We start from the raw sequence: 18,193 nt of genomic DNA, 5'->3' as shown, positions 1-18,193 counted from the left end.
GCGCCATTCTGCCAAGCCGACGCCCAGTCTTCTCCGCAGCACTAGCGTGTTCGTTTGCCAGCCGGGGAGCCGTGTCCGACTTCCAGTAAGCAAGAGAGCGAATCAGTGCGGATTATTCGTCCCGCTCTCGAATCTCACTCGTGCAATATCCAGGTGGCAGCCAACCTGGAGCATTCACTGGCTGATAGTCATTACCCATTCTGGAAGCAGAACCCGGCAACGGCACGACCTTGCAGGACGGAACTCCATACACTAGAGTGGTCGGAGAGCGAGCTGCTCACCATTTTGGGTGTCTGTTGCCTGGTTCACTCTTGCGTCGCCGTGCTCTGCCATGTCTGCCGCGGCTTTCAGGCCCCGCGTAGCACATTCGCTTTGGGCTTAGAGCAGCGGCGACAGTGAGTGGTGGATTGCACTGTAGCGTTGCCAAAACTGCCCTGGTTAATTGGCAGGCTCGGGGTTCTGGGGCGCGAGCCAAGCCCATGCCGCAGCAGGCCATTCGAACACTATGGTGTTTGTCTGCCAAAGGTTGATTTCTTTGGTTCGGCCCCATCGTAACACTCCCAAGTTTGTTCCTCACCTCAAATCTGATCCATCGTTCCGGTTCTATGCAATCTTTCCTCGGTTTATTAAGGTAACATTGAAGTTTTGCTAGCAACCGGACAAGAGCATTGGCGCCCAACGGCAAAGGCTTAAAGGCGCTGTTTTATTCACGCCTTTGAACTTTGCTTCCAACGATCCTTTCTGATCTTTAACTTCGGCCACGCACCTGTTGCCTATCAGTCCAGGTCGCTTCGCAGCCCTGGCCAATCCCGCCCTTCGGTGGCCAAGTCCGCTTCGTCCCGCTCACTGGGAAACCACTCACGCATCATGATTCGCTCTCTCACCATCCTCCCAGCTCTCGCTAGTCTAGTACTGCCCACCGCCGCCACGGCAATCGCGGCGCAGCAGCTCGAAGCGCGCACCAACCCTTCCGTGGCTTGCCTATTTTTTGGGAGCGTCGTCCCTCCGTGGTGGCTCAACAAGTGCAGTTCGCACCTCGACTTGGTCATCATCGACCTGCGGTCGGCTGCTGAGTATGCGGAGTCCCATATTCCCGGCAGCATCAGCCTGCCGTTCGAGCCCATTTCGGCCTGGAGTGACATGGGCCCCGGCGACCTCCTTCTAGAGATGCCGTCGTCGGCCAACGTCTTTGCCACACTAAGCTCTGTCGGCGTCAGCAATCCTAACCCGGCCACCAAGATCGTGCTCGTCAACGGTGTTGGTGTCCCCGCCTTCCCGCAAGCCGCATCACCGCGCGTGGCCACCACGCTCAAGTATGCCGGCATTTCCGAGGGTCGCGTCGCCGTACTCGACGGCGGCTTCCCCGGTTGGATCACCGAGAATCTTCCCACCACCACCGTGGTCCCCACACCGGTTCCCAGGACTTATACCGCCACCGAGGACCGCAGCTTCCTCGTCAACACCAGTTACGTGGCGACCAATCTCCACAAGCAGCACGAGGGCATCTTCCTGGTTGACGGCCGCGACGAGGCCGTCTACAATGGGAGCGTGCTTGAGGAGTGGGCCGACAAGCCGGGTCATATCCCCTCCGCCGTCTCCCTGCCGGCCAAGCATATTTGGAACCCCGATGGCAGTTACAAGAGCCCGCTCGAGCTCTTGGCCCAGCTTCGCAGCGCTGTTGGCTACGGAGTCAGCCGCAGCTATGGCCAGATCATTGTGTACTGCGGTGTCGGCGGCTATGCTTCGAGCTGGTACTTTGTGCTCACTCGAATTCTCGGCTTCGACAATGTTGTCATGTATGATGGGTCGGCACAGGAATGGAGCAGGTACTACGACATGGAGCTGTGATTCTGAGCCATTATTCGTACGATACCCGAGTTTGTCCAATCGCATTTGCTGAGTGCTATGCCAAGAAACCCCTTTTTGTGTGACAACAGCAATCCAATGTATCAGCGAGTATTCGGTATGGACCACTTGTTTTTTCCGCCTTTGCCTCAAACCAACACGCGACCAGTTGCCGCTTTGGATCCAGGGGAAACCAATGATCGCCATCTCCTTCTCGGCCTAATCAGTGTCGGCCCGTGCCCGTGCCTGTGCCACCCGACCGCACCCAAGCAGCCACTGAGGAGGTGCGTCACTCCATGACGACGGCTCAAGTCGAAACCTTCCATCCAACCGCCCAGACTTGGGATCTACTCCACCCAAGACATTGGACGCGCAAGTACTGCCTATGGTCTTGCCGTTACTTGCACCGGGCCGACGCTCTAAAATAAGCGTCATTCTGAAACCGCAACGGTTTTGGTAGCGCTGATCACGTCCCCTTCCAGGTGCCGACAAATTCCCCGGAGACCCAGAAGGAGATCTTGCTGGTCTCTCCCGATTGGCCCCGGCGCACAATTACCCTGTCATTTTGAGCAAAGTACCGGCATTGCTGGGTTGCAATATGCAGCTTCCGCGCTCCAAGAGCGGTTCTAGAAGTCCACCCATGCTCGTTTCACGCGGTTCATAGAGCGGCGTTGACGTCTCGTCTTGGTATGAACCTTGGTAGCAGAGTGCCGGAGATTGTGCGAGCCACTAGGATCGAGGTTCTTGCCTACACAACCTATCTGTGAAGTTACAGTATTGGCGCTCAACTGGCTTGTTCCCACGTGTAGCAGACATGCTCCACACGTCAATAGCTCATGGATCTCGTATGCTACGTTGTCCGCCATCGGGAATTCCAGGAGATATGAATTCCCCGTTGATCTATGACATGGCCATCAAGGCTACAGTCACATTGATTCCACCAATCCACTTCGAGATGGCAAATCAGACAGAATCTACTCCCGCTTTTCTGCAGGATCGCCGGTTAAGCTTTCCCCTAGTCTCCGAATCTCATAGGTTCACGAAGCGACGATCCGTTCCGCCAAGAGTCAGGCGACTGCGATATGTGAATCGCACCGAGACAAGACATCGTCTTGGCATCTAACAAGTGGTTGCTGTCGTGTCCCAAATATAGTACCGGAACTCGTCAAATGCTGATAGAGCACCCAAGTAGAGCGCCAGGGAGCCCTGCCAAGCCAGACGCTGTAACTCGGGGGGTTCGTGAGAAACTCTCCTGAATCGCCCATACTCGTCTTGATCTCGGTCAGGCTTGAGGATTGTGTCCGAGGTTCCGTTCTTAACTCCATCATATCGTGATCGATGGTCCGCTTGGCATTATCCCTTATTCTCTGTATCATTCTTCATTTCCTTTCCTTATTGATTGTGCTGTGCGCAACCCGTCTATTACTTCTTCGTCAATCACTCTGCCAGTCGTTCCATTCCTATTTTTCTATTGTCCCCTTCCCCGAGCCGGACTCGGGCTACACGAAAGCTGCTCACAATAGAACGTGTCGAGACGGTCCATCGAAATGCCTCTCACCCAGTTCAACTACCTCTTCGTCATCGGCACCCTATTTGCCTTTCTCGACGCTTGGAACATCGGTTTGCGCCCCCCGTCTTGACGTCTACGAGACTGCTTAGCGGTCGCATCCGGCTGACGCATGACGCAGGGGCCAACGATGTGGCAAATGCCTGGGCGACCTCGGTCGCCTCACGCTCGATCAAGTACCTCCCGGCCATGGCTGTCGCCGCAGTCATGGAGTTCTCGGGAGCCGTTGGCGTAGGCGCACGTGTGGCCGATACGATCCGCACAAAGATCGTCGATACGAACGAATTTGTCGACAGTCCCGCCGTGCTGATGCTGGGTATGGTTTGTGCCGTCATCGCGTCGTCGCTGTATTTAACTTTTGCGACTAAGATCGGCTTGCCCGTGTCAACTACGCACTCACTCATGGGAGGTGTAATTGGCTTTGGGATTGCAGCGGTCGGTGTGCAAGGAGTGCAGTGGGTCAGCCCAGAGGGCGGAATCAACAGCGGTGTTATTCAAGTGAGTTAACTTTTTTTTACGTTTTGTCGCTGCCCATCGACATACCCTCCTTCCAGTTATCACCAAGAACTTGACCTCAAGAACACATGAAAGTATGCGGGTTTAGCTCAGTTGGGAGAGCGTCAGACTGAAGTCAAAACTTCAGGAAATTCAATCTGAAGGTCGTGTGTTCGATCCACACAAACCGCATTCTCTTTTGTTATTTTTGCTAACATGGCCCTTTTTTCCCACATGGAGGTCTTCATGGCATGGATCATCGCCCCTGTCCTCGCTGGTGTCTTCGCCTCGGCCATATTCCTCGTTACCAAGTACGCCGTTCTGCTCCGTCAAAATCCTGTTCTCAAAGGCCTCTTGCTGGTGCCCGTTTATGCGGCCGTCACATCCTCTCTGATCGTGATGCTCCTCATCTGGAAGGGCGGTGCCTATGAAGTCAACCTCACCGACGCCCAGATCCCCATCGTCATTGTTCTGGTGGGCATTGGATTTGGGCTGCTTGTAGCGACTTTCTTCGTCCCTTGGCTCTACCGCGTCATTGTCAAGGATGACTGGCAAGTAAAGTGGTACCACATGTACCAAGGCCCTTTTTTGTTACGTCGCAGTGTTCCACCGCCTCCACCGGGCAGTTACACCGGCCCCGTCCAAGATTATTACCGCGGGCATGCAACTCGCGATGAGGTTGACGCACGGAGAGCCGATCTTGAATCCCGCGAGAGCAACACCAGCAATAGCGGCCGACAAGAGGAACGGGAGAAGGAGCACACGACCGTTCCGTTTCAAGAAGCCGAGAAAAAGTCCCTGATCGGGCCGAAACCGGGCGGCACATGGTACTCGCGAGAGATGCTCTTTTGGTATCTCAAATGGGCGCTATTCCACGGGGTAGACCAAGATGTCGTGGGTCATCAGACCGGTCCAAGCGGCGGGCTTGCAGGTAACGTGGATGACATGCACGCTCGCGCACCACGGTACGACAACAGGGCGGAATATCTTTTCAGCTTCCTGCAGATCATGACAGCGGCCACAGCGTCCTTTACGCATGGGGCAAATGATGTTTCTAAGTATGCGATCAGCATCCCTTTCCAGCCGAACTGGTTGCGAGACAAGCCGCTGACGCGATTGTAGCGCCATCGGGCCCTATGCCACTATCTTTCAGATCTGGAGAGACGGCAGACTGCCACAGGGTGATGAAGCTGAAGTGCCGGTGTGGATTCTGTAGGTGGCGCTGCTCTCTTAACACCAGGGGCAGATTACTGATATTGCCAGTGTTTTCGGTGGTGCTGGCATCGTTATCGGCCTCTGGACTTATGGCTACAACATCATGCGAAATCTTGGCAACAAGATCACGCTGCATTCTCCATCCCGGGGATTCTCCATGGAGTTGGGGAGTGCCTTTACCATTATTATGGCCACCCGGCTCTGTAAGTGTCTATTCTAGCCGCTGAAGTGGTCACGGGCTTTTCTTGGTGCTAACTGAGCTCTTATAGCTTTGCCTGTTTCGACAACTCAGTGTATTACAGGGGCAACTGTCGGAGTTGGTCTGTGCAATGGCGACTGGAGGGCCATCAACTGGCGCATGGTCGCATGGATTTACATGGGCTGGTTTATTACACTGCCGTCAGCCGCTCTGATCTCTGGTTCTCTGATGGGTTTCATTCTCAATGCTCCACGTTGGCTGAGCATCTAGGGTACTCCGGCGTTCTGCGAAGCGCCCGAGGCTAGCTCCGCAATGCATACAGTGGCAGATGGTCAAGTCGTGTCGTATTTGTCATGATCAAGATTGCTTCAAAGTCATGGGGCGGTTAAGCTGGTGAGAATTTGTTCTTCGGCGATGGATGTGCACTAGGGCGTTAAACTGAAGCCATGTTTTAGTTTTAGGTATTAGGGCCCCCCGGTTGGAAATGGGTCGTATTGTATCGCTGTGGTTCTGGAACTAGCGTAGAGCTGTGAGCATTAGCCGGGACAACTTGGCATCATTGAGCTAGTACCTCGGGATGATACCTAGATTCGATGGATCCCGCTGGCCCCGGTTTAGTAGAGCTGAAGTTCGTTGAACCATTGGAGCAACGTTTAGACTTTCCTTTTCTGGCCAAACACATGGCAATCACGTTTCAATATGGTGACTGCACTGCAGACGCAGCTGAGTGTGCTGCGGTCCCGTTGAAAAGGAAAAATAAGCCTCCGGTTATAGACAGGGAAGGAGAAGCTAAATAACCCACCACTGACAACATGTGCGAGAAAGCCTTGGATCAATCGGTACAGTGCGCAGAGGCATGGTAATTATTATGGACCGTGCTTAAAGATATCAGACAATAAGAATGTCATATGTATGAAGCGAGGAGGGGAAAGGTATGAAACCTCCAGGCAGAACTGAAGACCACAAGAAATTGGATGCTATGGGAAGGAGGAGTTGATCCAGAGTAACTGGTTTGTGAATATCTCATGACGTGATGGTGGTGGATACTAAGGTACCTTTATTGCTTTGTCGATTTGGCTGATCGGTTACTGGGACGTCTAATTGATATATTTTTCCGAAGAACCGGTTAACTCTAATGTACTGTACGTAATTAAGACGTGCGTAAACTTCAGATTCAATTTACCTTAATTGATACAGTGAGGGCTTCAGCACTTCTTTCCACCCTAAAGCTGCTTTTGATAGCACCAACAGATTTAAAGCAACGTGGATCTCCGTTCGCAGGGCTGAGGCAAGTACCTCACCTTAAGGCAAGTAGAGACCACTTCTAAATCAAGCAAATTTCATGCCATTGACAGTCCTTGCATGACCATCAGAGTTGCTTTGGGATTCAATTTTTTTTTTTTTTTCTCAGTACTTCCTCGCAGGTGTTGAGATATAAATCCGGATGCAAAGCCCAAAGTTGGATTCCTGCGAACGTGGAGGCTCAGACACTCTAGCCTCCAGTATCGATCCGAAAGACCTGATGTATATGCAGCAATGCCTAAGCAAGGAATGAGTTGCTTCTTGGTTTCAGATGTGACCGCTGTGTTCCATCCTTGAGCTGCACGTGTGTGGACTGGACGTTATTTCCACAGGGACTCCGGTGCAGGTTGGAACTCAGCATAAAGTCGATCCGCGTGAATTACGTTTTAAAACACAAAAGACCCAATAGAAAGGCAAAAAGAGTCGGAGTCCTGGAGGGAGCAGATGTTTTTTATGTAAGAAGGATCCGCAGTCCTACCTTGGCATGTGTCTTGGCATTGTTTTTTTTTTTTTCTTCCGCCCCTTTTTCTGAATGGCGAGCGAAGCACCCGGAGATCCGATGTGCCGATCAAATATAAGTTCAAGCGCATTTCAGTCGTTCCATCTGTTAACATTACATTCTAGGGTAGACTTCCACGTTCCTCTGTCACTATCCGAGACGGGGATCACTTGCTTGCACCCGCCGCTGTAGTCAGGTCCTATGGATCCCAAGAGGTCCATCTACTGCTTCGAGATTCCTCGCCAAGCTCATCTTGCCCTGGAAGAAGGAAACGACGCTCGCTGAAGGGAGCTAAGGAGAAAAGGGAAACCATGCACGCCTTCATAAATTCAGCTGCCCCTTGGTTGAACGAACACATCAAGGGGTTTATCCGACAACATGTGCCGGATGTTGTTTTTATCGACGACTTTGATGAGTTCCCCATGGAGGTACCCACCGTCTTTCAATACTGTGATGGCTGGGCACTCAACCGGAACTTTGCCGTCATAAACGCCGCCGAGACAGCCCTTATCAACGCCTACCCCAACAGCGATGCGTTGGCCAGGAAGGACTATCTCTCTGCCGTCGTTGAGTACTGGACGGCCAAGAGAACCGACAGTATTCTCAAGAAGCACGTACCACTGACGGTGCGGCTGACCCTCGACTACAGCGAGTATGTGGACGACGCCTTGATGGCTGCCGACGACCTCTCCCTGCTCTATTCGTTGGAGCAAAATAACGACAAGGCCTCGCCGGACCGCGAGTGGTGGATCCTCAAGCCTGCATTGGTCGATTGTGGTGCTGGAATCCGGCTTTTCAGCACCATCGACGAGCTTGCAGGTCATCTAGAGCTCGCTGAAAATGAGATTGACGACGACGAGGAAGAGGAAGAGGACGAGGAGGGAGCCGTCACACCATGGTCGAGCGACAAGGGGGGGAGTGACAGTTTCTCACCGACCCTATCCACACCAGGGCTGGACGGCTTGGATGGCTTGGTCACCGCCACGGAAGCTCTGGCCGTCGACGGGTTCCCTGCCAAGACTCGGACAATTCGGGCGAAGCGTCCGCAATACGTCTTCAAAGCGAATGGCCGGATCCCGTCGTCCGAAATGCGAGCATTCGTCGCGCAGAGATACATCGTCGCGATCCCGCCGCTGGATGGCCGAAAGTGGCACGTTCGAGCCTACGCCTTGTCGATGGGACGTCTCAAAGTCCATGTGTTCCGTGAGATGCTAGCGCTTCTGGCTGTGGAAGACTACCAGCCACCGTGGGAGAACCCCAGCCTCAAGTCGTCCTTGACCAACACGGCGCTCCAGGATGAGGATGAGTTCGTCAACAAGGGGTCGATGCGTGATTTCTGGGCCACGGCTGATGATCTTCTCCCTGGAGACTGGAAAGGCCAAGTCTTCGACCAAATCTGTGGTATAGCTGCCGAGCTATTCCGCGCAGCAGCCCACACCATGGCTGATAAGTTCACGACGCTCGACAAGTGCTTCGAGCTGTTTGCCCTGGATTTCCTGGTGGACACGAGCGGGAACGTATGGCTCCTCGAGGTAAATGAGACGCCGGCATTCTATCAGCAAGGGGTAGCAGGGCCACTCGCTCTCCGCCTCATGGAGGCAATCGTCTGCGTGGCCATGGAACACATGGGTAAAGCTCAGGTGGGGGATCCACGTAACGCACCGGCTAGGAACCGGTTGATTCAGGTGCTGGACGAGACGACGAAACTCGGGAAGAGTAACATCACGGAAATCATGCCCGAATAGGGTAAAAGTAGTACTAGATAATTAGTGGTGATGGGTGATAAAAGGGGCATTCGGAAAAGTTTGGTAGCGATGTTTAGACCATTCATGGCGAGTTCGCCTGTTTTGGCGGTTGATTTTGCATCCTCACGAAGCTCTTGTGCATGCCTGCCCCCTTGTTGCCATGGTTCTAGTGCAACACTCGTGCTTGCTGATCGGATTGCTTTCTCATTTTCACCTTACTAGAATATCAAACGCACAGAACCTTCATCATGGAACATATTTACATTCATCTCCTTGGTGTCTCTCCCTAGGTCAATAAGGCTACTGATGCAAGACCAAACCTGCCACATCGGAATCTACATATCTAAGCCATCGCCAAGATATGTGATTGCTGTATACTTCCGGAACCGATAAAAGCCACGACTTGGTAACGCCGAACCTGGTTGGGGTATTGTGATCGCGCACACCTGTTAAGTGCAGTCCAGTCTCAGTGGAAAAGTGTGTTCAGCACCCCGTAGGCCATATCCTCGAGTTTGCCAAACGGCTATCAGGATTTTGTGCGGGAACCGTAGAACTCTAGCACAGTGTACAATGGCTTGAGTGCTCAACGGCCGCGTGCCTAGCTTGTTTCCAGTCCAGGATGAACCGACATTCCAACGGCCCTTTCTTCCATGGAACCAGAAGGTGAGTGCACGCGACCGAAGTCCTTCTATCATGGCGTTTCGAGACCAAATCTTTTATCGGGCTATATTCATTACCCTCAACTGGGCTTAACAGCAGGTCTCTCTGCCTTCATCCTCGCTGCCCGGGCAGCCCTCCAACCAGGACATTTTATCCTCAGAACTACCGGCGTAGCCTGTTAGTTTCAGTGATCCCCAGATAAGATGCGGTACAATATACTTACCGACAACCGCGGATCCAACCAGCACAAGGTCCAACAATGCTAGACCAGTGAAACACCACCCACTTCCCATTCTTGCAACTAGTGAAGGGATAATAGCAGCCGCCACAGCAGCGCCGGGGCTTCGCAGCATGTTGCCGAGAGCGAAGGCGCCGGCGGCTTGCTGAGCGACACACTCGGTGAGAAACGCCGTAGTAGTCACGAAAACCCAGTTCATGCCGAAACCATCTGCGAGACCAGTGTTAATTCCTGAACTGCTCCTGGCCTATTCGTCCGGGAGGGGAAACTCACTCAGAAACGTAGCGACCAGTACCGCTGCCGGATGCGCAGACGTTTCAACAAGCCATCCATACAGAACACACCCAGCCACACAAACTAGCACACCCCAAATCTGATCCACCAGCCGGAATTCGGGGTTAACTTTGCCATCTGGGGCAGTCTTGGCCGCCCTGGCACGACGCCAATCCGAAGCACGTCCACCACACAACGAGCCGACAATCATGGCAATCCCCACGGCAAGAAACCCTGCGCCGACGGCGGCAGGCGACCACCTGTATCGCTCGGCTAACTCGGTCGGCAGCTGCACAGCTATTGCGAAATACGTCGAGTACAGCAAGGCGGTGTTGATCGTGACGATGCCAATAGGTGGGTAACAGAACATGCGCCAGTAACCCTTGAGAGTCGGGACCGGGGGCGGCGGACCGCGTTCACTGGAGGGAGCGAGCGGCGAGGAGAGTTTAGGCGGCCAGATGAAGAGGCTGCGGCCCTCGTAGACTCTGCCGGAGCCGACCCGTGCACGGAGGGTTTCAGGGAGAGCAAAGAGGATGACAACCCAGAGGACAAACCCAGAAATTGCTGTTTACCACTTGTCAGGAATCTGGCAATGAGGGGAAAAGGCGGATAGCGGCTAATCATACCTAGGAAGCCAAAGATCCACCTCCAATCTGCCTCTGCGAGTGCACCACCAAGCACGGGTCCGAGTACGGGTCCACACTGAGGACCGGTAAGGAAAATGGACATGGCAAATGCCCGTCTTTTCGCTTCGGTAGTCTAGGCTTTACTGTCAGCGTATCGTGATGGAGGAGAGCCGATAAGGGACATCCATACATCAGCGACCGTGCCGGCACCCATGGCAACCACCGCTGAGGACCCGAAGGCTTGAACAATACGCAGGAAAACTAAAGCGCCGTAGTTGGTCGGAACGGCGGCCAAAAGGATGTTGGCGCCGATGTATATGGCAATCGACATGAGGTAGAGCGGTCGACGGCCCTTCCAGTCTGCGAAGCTGGACCAAAAGAGGGGCTTCGCATACGAATCGTGTCAGACACCATCACACACAATAGGACAAGACGGAATCGGGACCCACCCCAAAAGCAAACGTCAACATAAACACTGACACGGTGGCATTGATGGCCGTTGCACTCGCCTGGAACTCCCTCTCGAGCACCGGAAGGGCAGGAAGATAAATGCCGCCAGCCAGCGGGCCGAAGAAACCGGCAATCGTGATGACGATGAGGATGAAGCGGCGTTTCCAGGGCGAGAAGGCCGAGTAGACGGGTGGCGGAGCTACCGCATCCTTCTCCGGATCAGGTTGTCCGAGTGGCACCGCGGTGGATGGGGCGAGCAGCTTGGACTGTCTGTCGTCTCCGGGAGACTGCTGTTGCTGTTGTAGCGTGTGTATGTGCGTGGGCTCTCCAGCATTTGCGGCCAACGAGGGCCGGTCCAGGTCGGCCATGACGGCGTGTAAGTGGTGCAGGGTGCTGCGTGGGATGGAGAGGTGAATGTGGCCCGTCAATGCATCAGTGCAATACGGGGCGCTGTGGTGGATGGCTGCGATGCTCGATGGCAAAGCTAGCTGCACAATACCAGTCTGACGATGGAGGTGCGGAAACAGGTGTTGAGCGTTGAATCAAGCTGATTAGAAATTACGCCGAAGATTTAACCATAAGGGTTGCCGGAAAGAAGACAGGCCCGGAACCTCTGAGGTGAAGAGCCCAGGCATGGAGATGAGACGGGAAAGCAGCATTGCAAAGTATACCTCATAAACCTACCGCTTGTAGTACAGAGCATTCAGTATCGAGTGGCCGAGACAGGTTCAACGCCGATCCGTAAGATTCCGGAGGCGGTGTTCGTTTCTGGCCCACCATCCCAACGACATTGAAAAAATTCTCCGGGTCCTGGTACTGGATACAGAGTGCTTATTGCGGGGCCAGTTTCAGGAAACACCCTGGGGTGGCAGACCGGCAGACCTGTCAGACCCGAGTATTGTGTGACGGTTCTAGGCACACAATGCTCTGCGCCTTGGCATTCGTGGCGACCAGCGCCGAGCCCCGCCATAACACGAGCCATCGACTCAGCGAGTTGGGCCAGCACCTCACAGGGCGTCCCGTCACCATCATCGCCCAATCTATTTTTGTCACGCAGCAACATCGACGGTTATGTCGACCCGCTCAGCATCGATCCACGGCCAGCCAAGCGCCGCGGATTGGATGATTAACAGTTATCACTAACCCGGTGTCGAGCACGGTCCCACATGCGCAGATGCAACGGCCTCGGGCCGATCTCCCAGGTACAGTACCTGCTTGTTATTTTTTGAAGAGCAATATAACGGTATAATCAAGTTGGCAACCCCGATACCGCCGACTTCGCAAACACCAACGACCGCCCCCGACACAGCATCAGACATGTTCGTGTTTGCAGCAGAGCTACTCCTCCTCGGAGTCTTGATAATTTCCCTCATTTACTACATTTTTCTCCTGCCGCCAACGTACCCAGCCAATATCCCTGCCGTCCCGTTCTGGGTAGCCCTCATACCCTTCGTCAAGGACGTCGACCAATCAGACATTTTCCGCGAATACATCGAGCAGCCACTCAGGACGCATGGAGCCGTGAAGCTCTTCTTTGGTGCCCAGTGGAACATCCTGGTGCACAAGCCATCATACCTCGCCGAGATCCTCAAGGATGAGGACCTCTACCAGAAGAGTGGGAATCAGAAAAAGATCCCTCACAGCGTGCTTGCCGAGTTCCTGGGTAAGTGCAACCTGTTTGTCAGTGCACCAAGAAACAGGGTCTGATCTCTGGAGCAGGCGACAACATCATTTCCAGCCACGGCCAAGTATGGAAGAGTTACCAACAGGTTGTCAAGCCCGGGCTCCAGAGAAACTTTGACGTTGCCAGGATCGCAAACAACGCGGATCGGCTTTGCGCTCTCTTACGGGACGCCCAGCTACGGGCTGGGAACGGCGGTGTTGCAGTGCAAGAGCTCTTGCAGCGGTACTCGGTAGCAAACTGTTCCGAAGTGGTGTTGCAGACCAACCTCGATGTAAGTTGGTTCCTCTACGGCACCCAGCTTCGCCAGCAATGCTAATTATCAACACATCAGGCACTGAGCTCGGCCAACGCGCCAATCAACGTCCTCCAAAGCGCCGTTAAGCGGGAAATATTCAAACCCATCTTCATGAATTTTCCCGTCCTGGACCGGTTTCCGTTTCCCAGCCGCATAAGAGCCCGCCAAATGGTCAATAGGTTCAAACAAGAACTTAGGCATGCCTTGACTGAGAGTCAAAGGCACAGCCACCTCTCGGCCCCCACAACGTCTTCTTCCGGCGGATTGGGACCGAGAATGCTGGCCGCCAAGGAGTCCGGGCTGTGGAGCGAGAAGCAGCTGCAGGATAATCTGACTGTCGCCTTCGTGGCTGGCCAAGAGAACCCACAGCTGTGCATGATCTCCACATTATACCTCTTGGCAAAGCACCCAGTAGGTGGCCCTAACTAGTGTAGTATCTGAGCTAAGCAGCAACTTACAAGATGGGTGTGTGCAGGACGCGCAAACCAGGCTTTATGACGAAATTCAAGGCGGTGCGCTCGGAAATGATGGGCCCCTTGACCCGGACGTGTTGCAGGAGATGCCTTTTCTCACCTCGGTCATCTACGAGAGTCTGCGGCTCTTCCCTCCTATCGGGCAGTTGGTGAATAGACAGGCTAGCGAGAACGCCTTGCTCGGGGGTGAGATTGCCATTCCCAAGGGTACTTATATAGGATACAACTGTTACTCGACCAATCGGGACCCCGACGTGTGGGGGCCGGCGGCTGATGACTTCGACCCGAGTCGGTGGGGCGACTCAACCGTCATCATTCAGAAGCAGTACCGTCAGCGGCGAGCCAAGGCTGAGTTTATCAGCTTCCACGGCGGCCGCCGTGCTTGCCTGGGCGAGAAGTTCGCCCTGTTACAGATGCGGGTCACCCTGGTGGCTCTCGTACGGGCTTTCACTTGGACATTAGACCCGACCTGGGTGGACAGGAAGACACCGGTAAGTTCACGCGTTCATGGCCCTACTAGCTAGCTTTCGACCGGCAACCAGGGCGTGCTGGTGCTGACTTGATCTGTGTATTAGGCCGGACCGCTGTATCCCCGAGCATTGAGGCTCGTATTTGCGGCTAGGAGGAAAGATTGACAAGATACTTGTGTGGTGGGATGAGACTTGGCGTCTCGAGGCATGAAATCGTTGACGATTTCAGTCGTGATAATGTGTAATATTACATATAGATACCTCAAGTGGCTATTTTAAGAAATATTAGACCACTACTGGGTGGCTTGATCCTGGTACTGTACCGTACTTCGCTTGATTCTGGTGAAATAACGTGGTCCCGTCCGAAAACTTGGTGTCGGACGACGGCCTCACCGCCTCGTTGGTATCCGTCAAAGACGAGATTTAACGGTGATACCAGCTTGTCAGGATCGGCAGCGCAGATCCCATCCCGACCCATTGTCCCCCAACAACGGCGAAGTCTCCTCCTACCCGTCTGGTGTGAGTGGATATGCATTGCCTACCGTAAGGAGCCGACTGAGAATACTTTTCGATCGTCATAGGCAGGGTTCACTTATAACTCCGCAAAGAGGCTGAGAACCTGTGCGCTAGGCAGAAGGTTCATGTACTGTACTGCGCTTAAGTGCCCACAGACGATCAATCCCAGATAAGGCTGGGAAATCCTGGTAATTGGTGAGACGGCGGCAGCGTGCTCCACGTGGAGGTCGACTACTCGGGCCCGTCTCCACTTGGGTCCTGGATTCGAACAAGATCCGCGTCTAGTCCTCCACTGGGATTTGTGTTCAGTCCTATTCCTAAAATACAACGTGCGCGCTAGCAAGGCTTAGACTGCAGTAGCGCGACCTTGTCCCGCGAAGGCTTGGATATGTGAAAGAAAGCCGTGGTTGACCTGCAACCGTCAATCAAGGTTGGGGGCCATGTACTCACGCCAAGCCACCAGCGCGGCGGCGAAAAACTCGGGGCCAGGGAACTGGGAGGGACGGTGTCTCGCGAAGTACCACGGTACAGTAATTACCTGACGTCTAGATTGTGTCGCAACCCGTCCGCGCGAGCACGGGTTGTTCGGCAGCTGCGCCAAGGGGGCAGTCCAAACCCGGAAACAAGCGTGAGCGGAATTCCGATAAGGCAAGAGAATGGGACCTAGACCCCTGGAGCGGGAACGCAGCTTACCGATACGGCGTTGCGTAACTTATGAAACGGTCTGGTACTGTACAATCTGATACGTAGACACGGGGCCTAGGAATAACAGAGCTGCATGGGCCCAAGCCCAGATCGGCGCATTTTGACTGGAGACCGTCTTCCCACCAACACTGTCCCGGATGACAATTCCATCCAACTCCTGAAGATGTGGTTGCCCTTTACGGGCAATTGGGCAGAACCCAGTCTTCCTTCCAATTTCACAAGCCCGGTACCCAGGTTACCACGTAATTGTACCAAAGAATGCTAGCCCCGCTTTCCGAACCCGGGTAACTCTCAGATCCTTGCATCCCCATGCTGTTGTCACAACCATTCGTGGCGCGATATCCTCACCTGCCGGGCCGGCTAGTGTCTTCCTGTTCTTCGTTCGGGTGCGTAGTGTGTGGCTGTGAGCACGCCTAGATGTTGCCCATCGAAGTGTAGTTAAGGAACCCGGAGTATAGAAAGGCCGCCGTGGTCTCCGACTTAACCCACATCTTCACATCTTCAGACCCGCGCCTTTCCACAAAGCAATTTCCTCCCTACTTCATATACCGATACCTTGCCTTAATCTTAATCCATAACATCTACCGTCTCGCAAGATCACAATGGAGTTCTCGAACGAAGGCGAAGCTTTCTACCACCGCTTCCAGGGCTCTTTCCTCTGTGATAGCAATGGACAGCTCATACACTGCACCGGCCCGCATCAACAATGGGTTCGAGAGAACTGGGCGTCAATCCAGTCGGGAGAGTGCATTCAGAGGCTACACGACTCGGACGTCAAGATCCATCGGCACAACACCACCGCCGTCATTGTCCGCAACGAGTCACAGCAACCCGGCGGGACGGCCTTTGAAGACTTCTTTGTCCAGCTGATCCTCAACCAAGCAGACCTCTGCGCACATTCTCGGCCCAGGCAGACTCCCCAGTTGGACTCAATCACCGGCCAGATTGTAGATCTCTTCGACAACTATCTTCGATATCAGGGCAAGGACGACAAGTGGGCCGCAAGCGGCCGGACATACTTCACAGAGCGCGTCCGGCATTTCACGAGCCAAAACGCGACTATCGAGCTCTGTCTCCCCGCGTTCCCATGCAAGTCATCGAACCGCGACAAGGTCACGGGGCGGGACCCGGACAGGGGGGAGGAGCTGGCCCTGGAGCGCCTGCACAGCTTCGTGGAAGCCATCGAGAAGATATACGAGCCTGGAGCAAAGCTCTGGATCATCAGTGATGGCCACGTCTTCAGCGACTGCATCGGTATCGACGATGCCGATGTCGACGAATATGGGGAGAAGCTCAAGGAGATGAACCGTGCCATTGGCCTTAGCCGGGGCAACCCGCACCGCGTCGGCTTCAAGTCACTGGTGGATCTGTTCCAGCTCGGGTCCATCGACTCTGACGAGGGCTTCGTGGCCCTCGCCAGCCGTCTCGACGTTGCAAACATCGACCACCATGTTGACACTCGAGTGACTGAGGAGGCCGAGTTATGTCGCCGCATCCTGATGGCCGGATGCGGGCCGCGCAAGTCGGCGGTCAGAGCAAAGATCGACTCCAAGGACCCCGCTATAACCGCTCTATATCGCGGCTTTTCCCGGTTCATGTTGGAGGACCTGGAGCACCATCCCCATACCCAGAAGATGAGCAAGTCACAGCAAAAGAAGCTGTCGGCCAAAGTGGCTTTCGAGATGATCTTGGTATGTCGGTACCATCTGCTCCACAGGTTCCGCCCAACTAACATGCACATCATAGCGGAATCAGGCATACTCCAACCTCGTCGAGATGCTTTTCCCCAACCACGTCCGTCTGTCTATCCATGCGTACGTTAACCGTCTCCCGCACGGCTCTTGATCCCCCGAGTCAGAAAGCTAACAGTCAGCATCAGGCACAACAATGCTGGTCCCAAATTTGGCATCCAGCTATTCGACCCCGCCAAGGTCCGCGCGGTCGAGGCGCTTACGCCTGACGGCGAGCTGATGACCTCGCTGGACCTGTTACACATCCCAACCCCCTGGCACAACAGCGTCGTGCAGCTGGCCGGCAGCGACACGATCCTCGTCACCAAGGCCAAGCTCGCCCGCAAAGCGCTCGACGTGGGCTCTATGACGGGTGGGCTCGCCAAGACGGCGTCGGGGAGTGCCTTCTTCTCATTGCGGCGTCAATCCGAGCCTTCGGTGGCCGTGGCTTCTTCCGAGCCCGAGGCCGAAACCGAGAAGAATGTTGCCGCAACCATGGCCGTCGCCGAGTCGGAGACCAGTGCCCCGGCGCCTACGCAGGAGAAACTCCAAAGGCGAACCACGTTGTCGGAGAAAGCAGATGCCGTGGTCGCAGCTATGGTTCGACGGACAAACACCGGGGCCAGCTACTCTGCTTCCGTGGCGCCAACCAACCAAGGCGCGCACAGTACGTGGTTGGGACGTCTGCGTTGGCTCTTGTCGCTGTTTTGGCCCAGGGAGGCGTAGGTAATTTTGCGGCCGGGAAGTCGTTTGCTTTTGAAGATACCTCATAATTTTCTTGTCTGGTGCGCACAACACCTGCCCACTTACACACCGAGATTGTATTCCTTTTGTTTGATTAAAGAGTTGTTGGTAAGACGGAAATCCTTCCGGGCGGAGTCTTGGGCGTTAGAGTCGGGGTGTGATAAAACCCAGTGCATGCAGGCGGGAACCGATCCACGGTCATTTCGTTGTTGGGTTCCTTTGTTCTAATTTTTCCACTTTGGGTTTTTCTGTTCCGTTGTCTTTTCATCCGGTGCTTACCTTACAACGTACGTTGTCGTTAGGTACGGTACCATTATCAATGAAAATCGCACACATGGAACCATACAGGCAGATTCAAGCTGCAGACCGGCCTAACCTGACCTTGCAGCTTTTGTCCGTACCGTAGGTTGGGTAGACGCCTATGCTAGTCCCGTACAGTACCGTACAGTCTCTGGTGGGGTC

At 54.4% G+C, this 18,193-nt stretch overlaps 6 protein-coding genes and 1 non-coding gene across 7 annotated transcripts; 6 read left to right on the top strand and 1 right to left on the bottom strand.

The window, feature by feature from the left end:
* Positions 1 to 867: 867 nt before the first annotated feature.
* On the top strand, positions 868 to 1,848 carry MFIFM68171_11301 (Rhodanese domain-containing protein; the record flags this gene model as incomplete). Its single annotated transcript, XM_071066720.1, has 1 exon — positions 868 to 1,848. The coding sequence occupies one exon, from the start codon at positions 868 to 870 to the stop codon at positions 1,846 to 1,848; it is 981 nt and encodes a 326-aa protein (XP_070922821.1).
* A 1,544-nt stretch (positions 1,849 to 3,392) lies between these two features.
* Positions 3,393 to 5,591, top strand: PHO89_2 (Na+/Pi symporter; the record flags this gene model as incomplete). The annotated part of the gene is made up of 6 exons (XM_071066719.1): positions 3,393 to 3,465; positions 3,534 to 3,910; positions 4,148 to 4,965; positions 5,030 to 5,119; positions 5,171 to 5,325; positions 5,392 to 5,591. The coding sequence occupies 6 exons, from the start codon at positions 3,393 to 3,395 to the stop codon at positions 5,589 to 5,591; spliced, it is 1,713 nt and encodes a 570-aa protein (XP_070922820.1).
* MFIFM68171_t169 lies at positions 4,007 to 4,099 on the top strand. The gene is made up of 2 exons: positions 4,007 to 4,043; positions 4,064 to 4,099. It is a non-coding gene; the product is annotated as a tRNA-Phe (tRNA).
* A 1,842-nt stretch (positions 5,592 to 7,433) lies between the features above and the next one.
* MFIFM68171_11299 (uncharacterized protein) lies at positions 7,434 to 8,867 on the top strand (the record flags this gene model as incomplete). Its single annotated transcript, XM_071066718.1, has 1 exon — positions 7,434 to 8,867. One exon carries the CDS (start codon positions 7,434 to 7,436, stop codon positions 8,865 to 8,867), a length of 1,434 nt encoding a protein of 477 aa, XP_070922819.1.
* A 739-nt stretch (positions 8,868 to 9,606) lies between these two features.
* Positions 9,607 to 11,482, bottom strand: DTR1_2 (Dityrosine transporter 1; the record flags this gene model as incomplete). Its single annotated transcript, XM_071066717.1, has 6 exons — positions 9,607 to 9,689; positions 9,751 to 9,975; positions 10,039 to 10,602; positions 10,665 to 10,797; positions 10,855 to 11,049; positions 11,114 to 11,482. 6 exons carry the CDS (start codon positions 11,480 to 11,482, stop codon positions 9,607 to 9,609), a joined length of 1,569 nt encoding a protein of 522 aa, XP_070922818.1.
* Positions 11,483 to 12,431: 949 nt separating this feature from the next.
* On the top strand, positions 12,432 to 14,201 carry DIT2_3 (cytochrome P450-dit2; the record flags this gene model as incomplete). The annotated part of the gene is made up of 5 exons (XM_071066716.1): positions 12,432 to 12,777; positions 12,834 to 13,069; positions 13,130 to 13,504; positions 13,569 to 14,057; positions 14,142 to 14,201. The coding sequence occupies 5 exons, from the start codon at positions 12,432 to 12,434 to the stop codon at positions 14,199 to 14,201; spliced, it is 1,506 nt and encodes a 501-aa protein (XP_070922817.1).
* Positions 14,202 to 15,859: 1,658 nt separating this feature from the next.
* DIT2_2 (cytochrome P450-dit2) lies at positions 15,860 to 17,713 on the top strand (the record flags this gene model as incomplete). The annotated part of the gene is made up of 3 exons (XM_071066715.1): positions 15,860 to 16,948; positions 17,004 to 17,071; positions 17,137 to 17,713. The coding sequence occupies 3 exons, from the start codon at positions 15,860 to 15,862 to the stop codon at positions 17,711 to 17,713; spliced, it is 1,734 nt and encodes a 577-aa protein (XP_070922816.1).
* Positions 17,714 to 18,193: the final 480 nt, after the last annotated feature.

This window comes from Madurella fahalii (genome assembly GCF_045866475.1).
Source record: "Madurella fahalii IFM 68171 DNA, scaffold_6, whole genome shotgun sequence".
In the NCBI taxonomy this organism is placed as follows: Eukaryota; Fungi; Ascomycota; class Sordariomycetes; order Sordariales; genus Madurella; species Madurella fahalii.
Note: the sequence above shows the minus strand (reverse complement) of the source record. Positions and strands in the feature narration are given on the sequence as shown.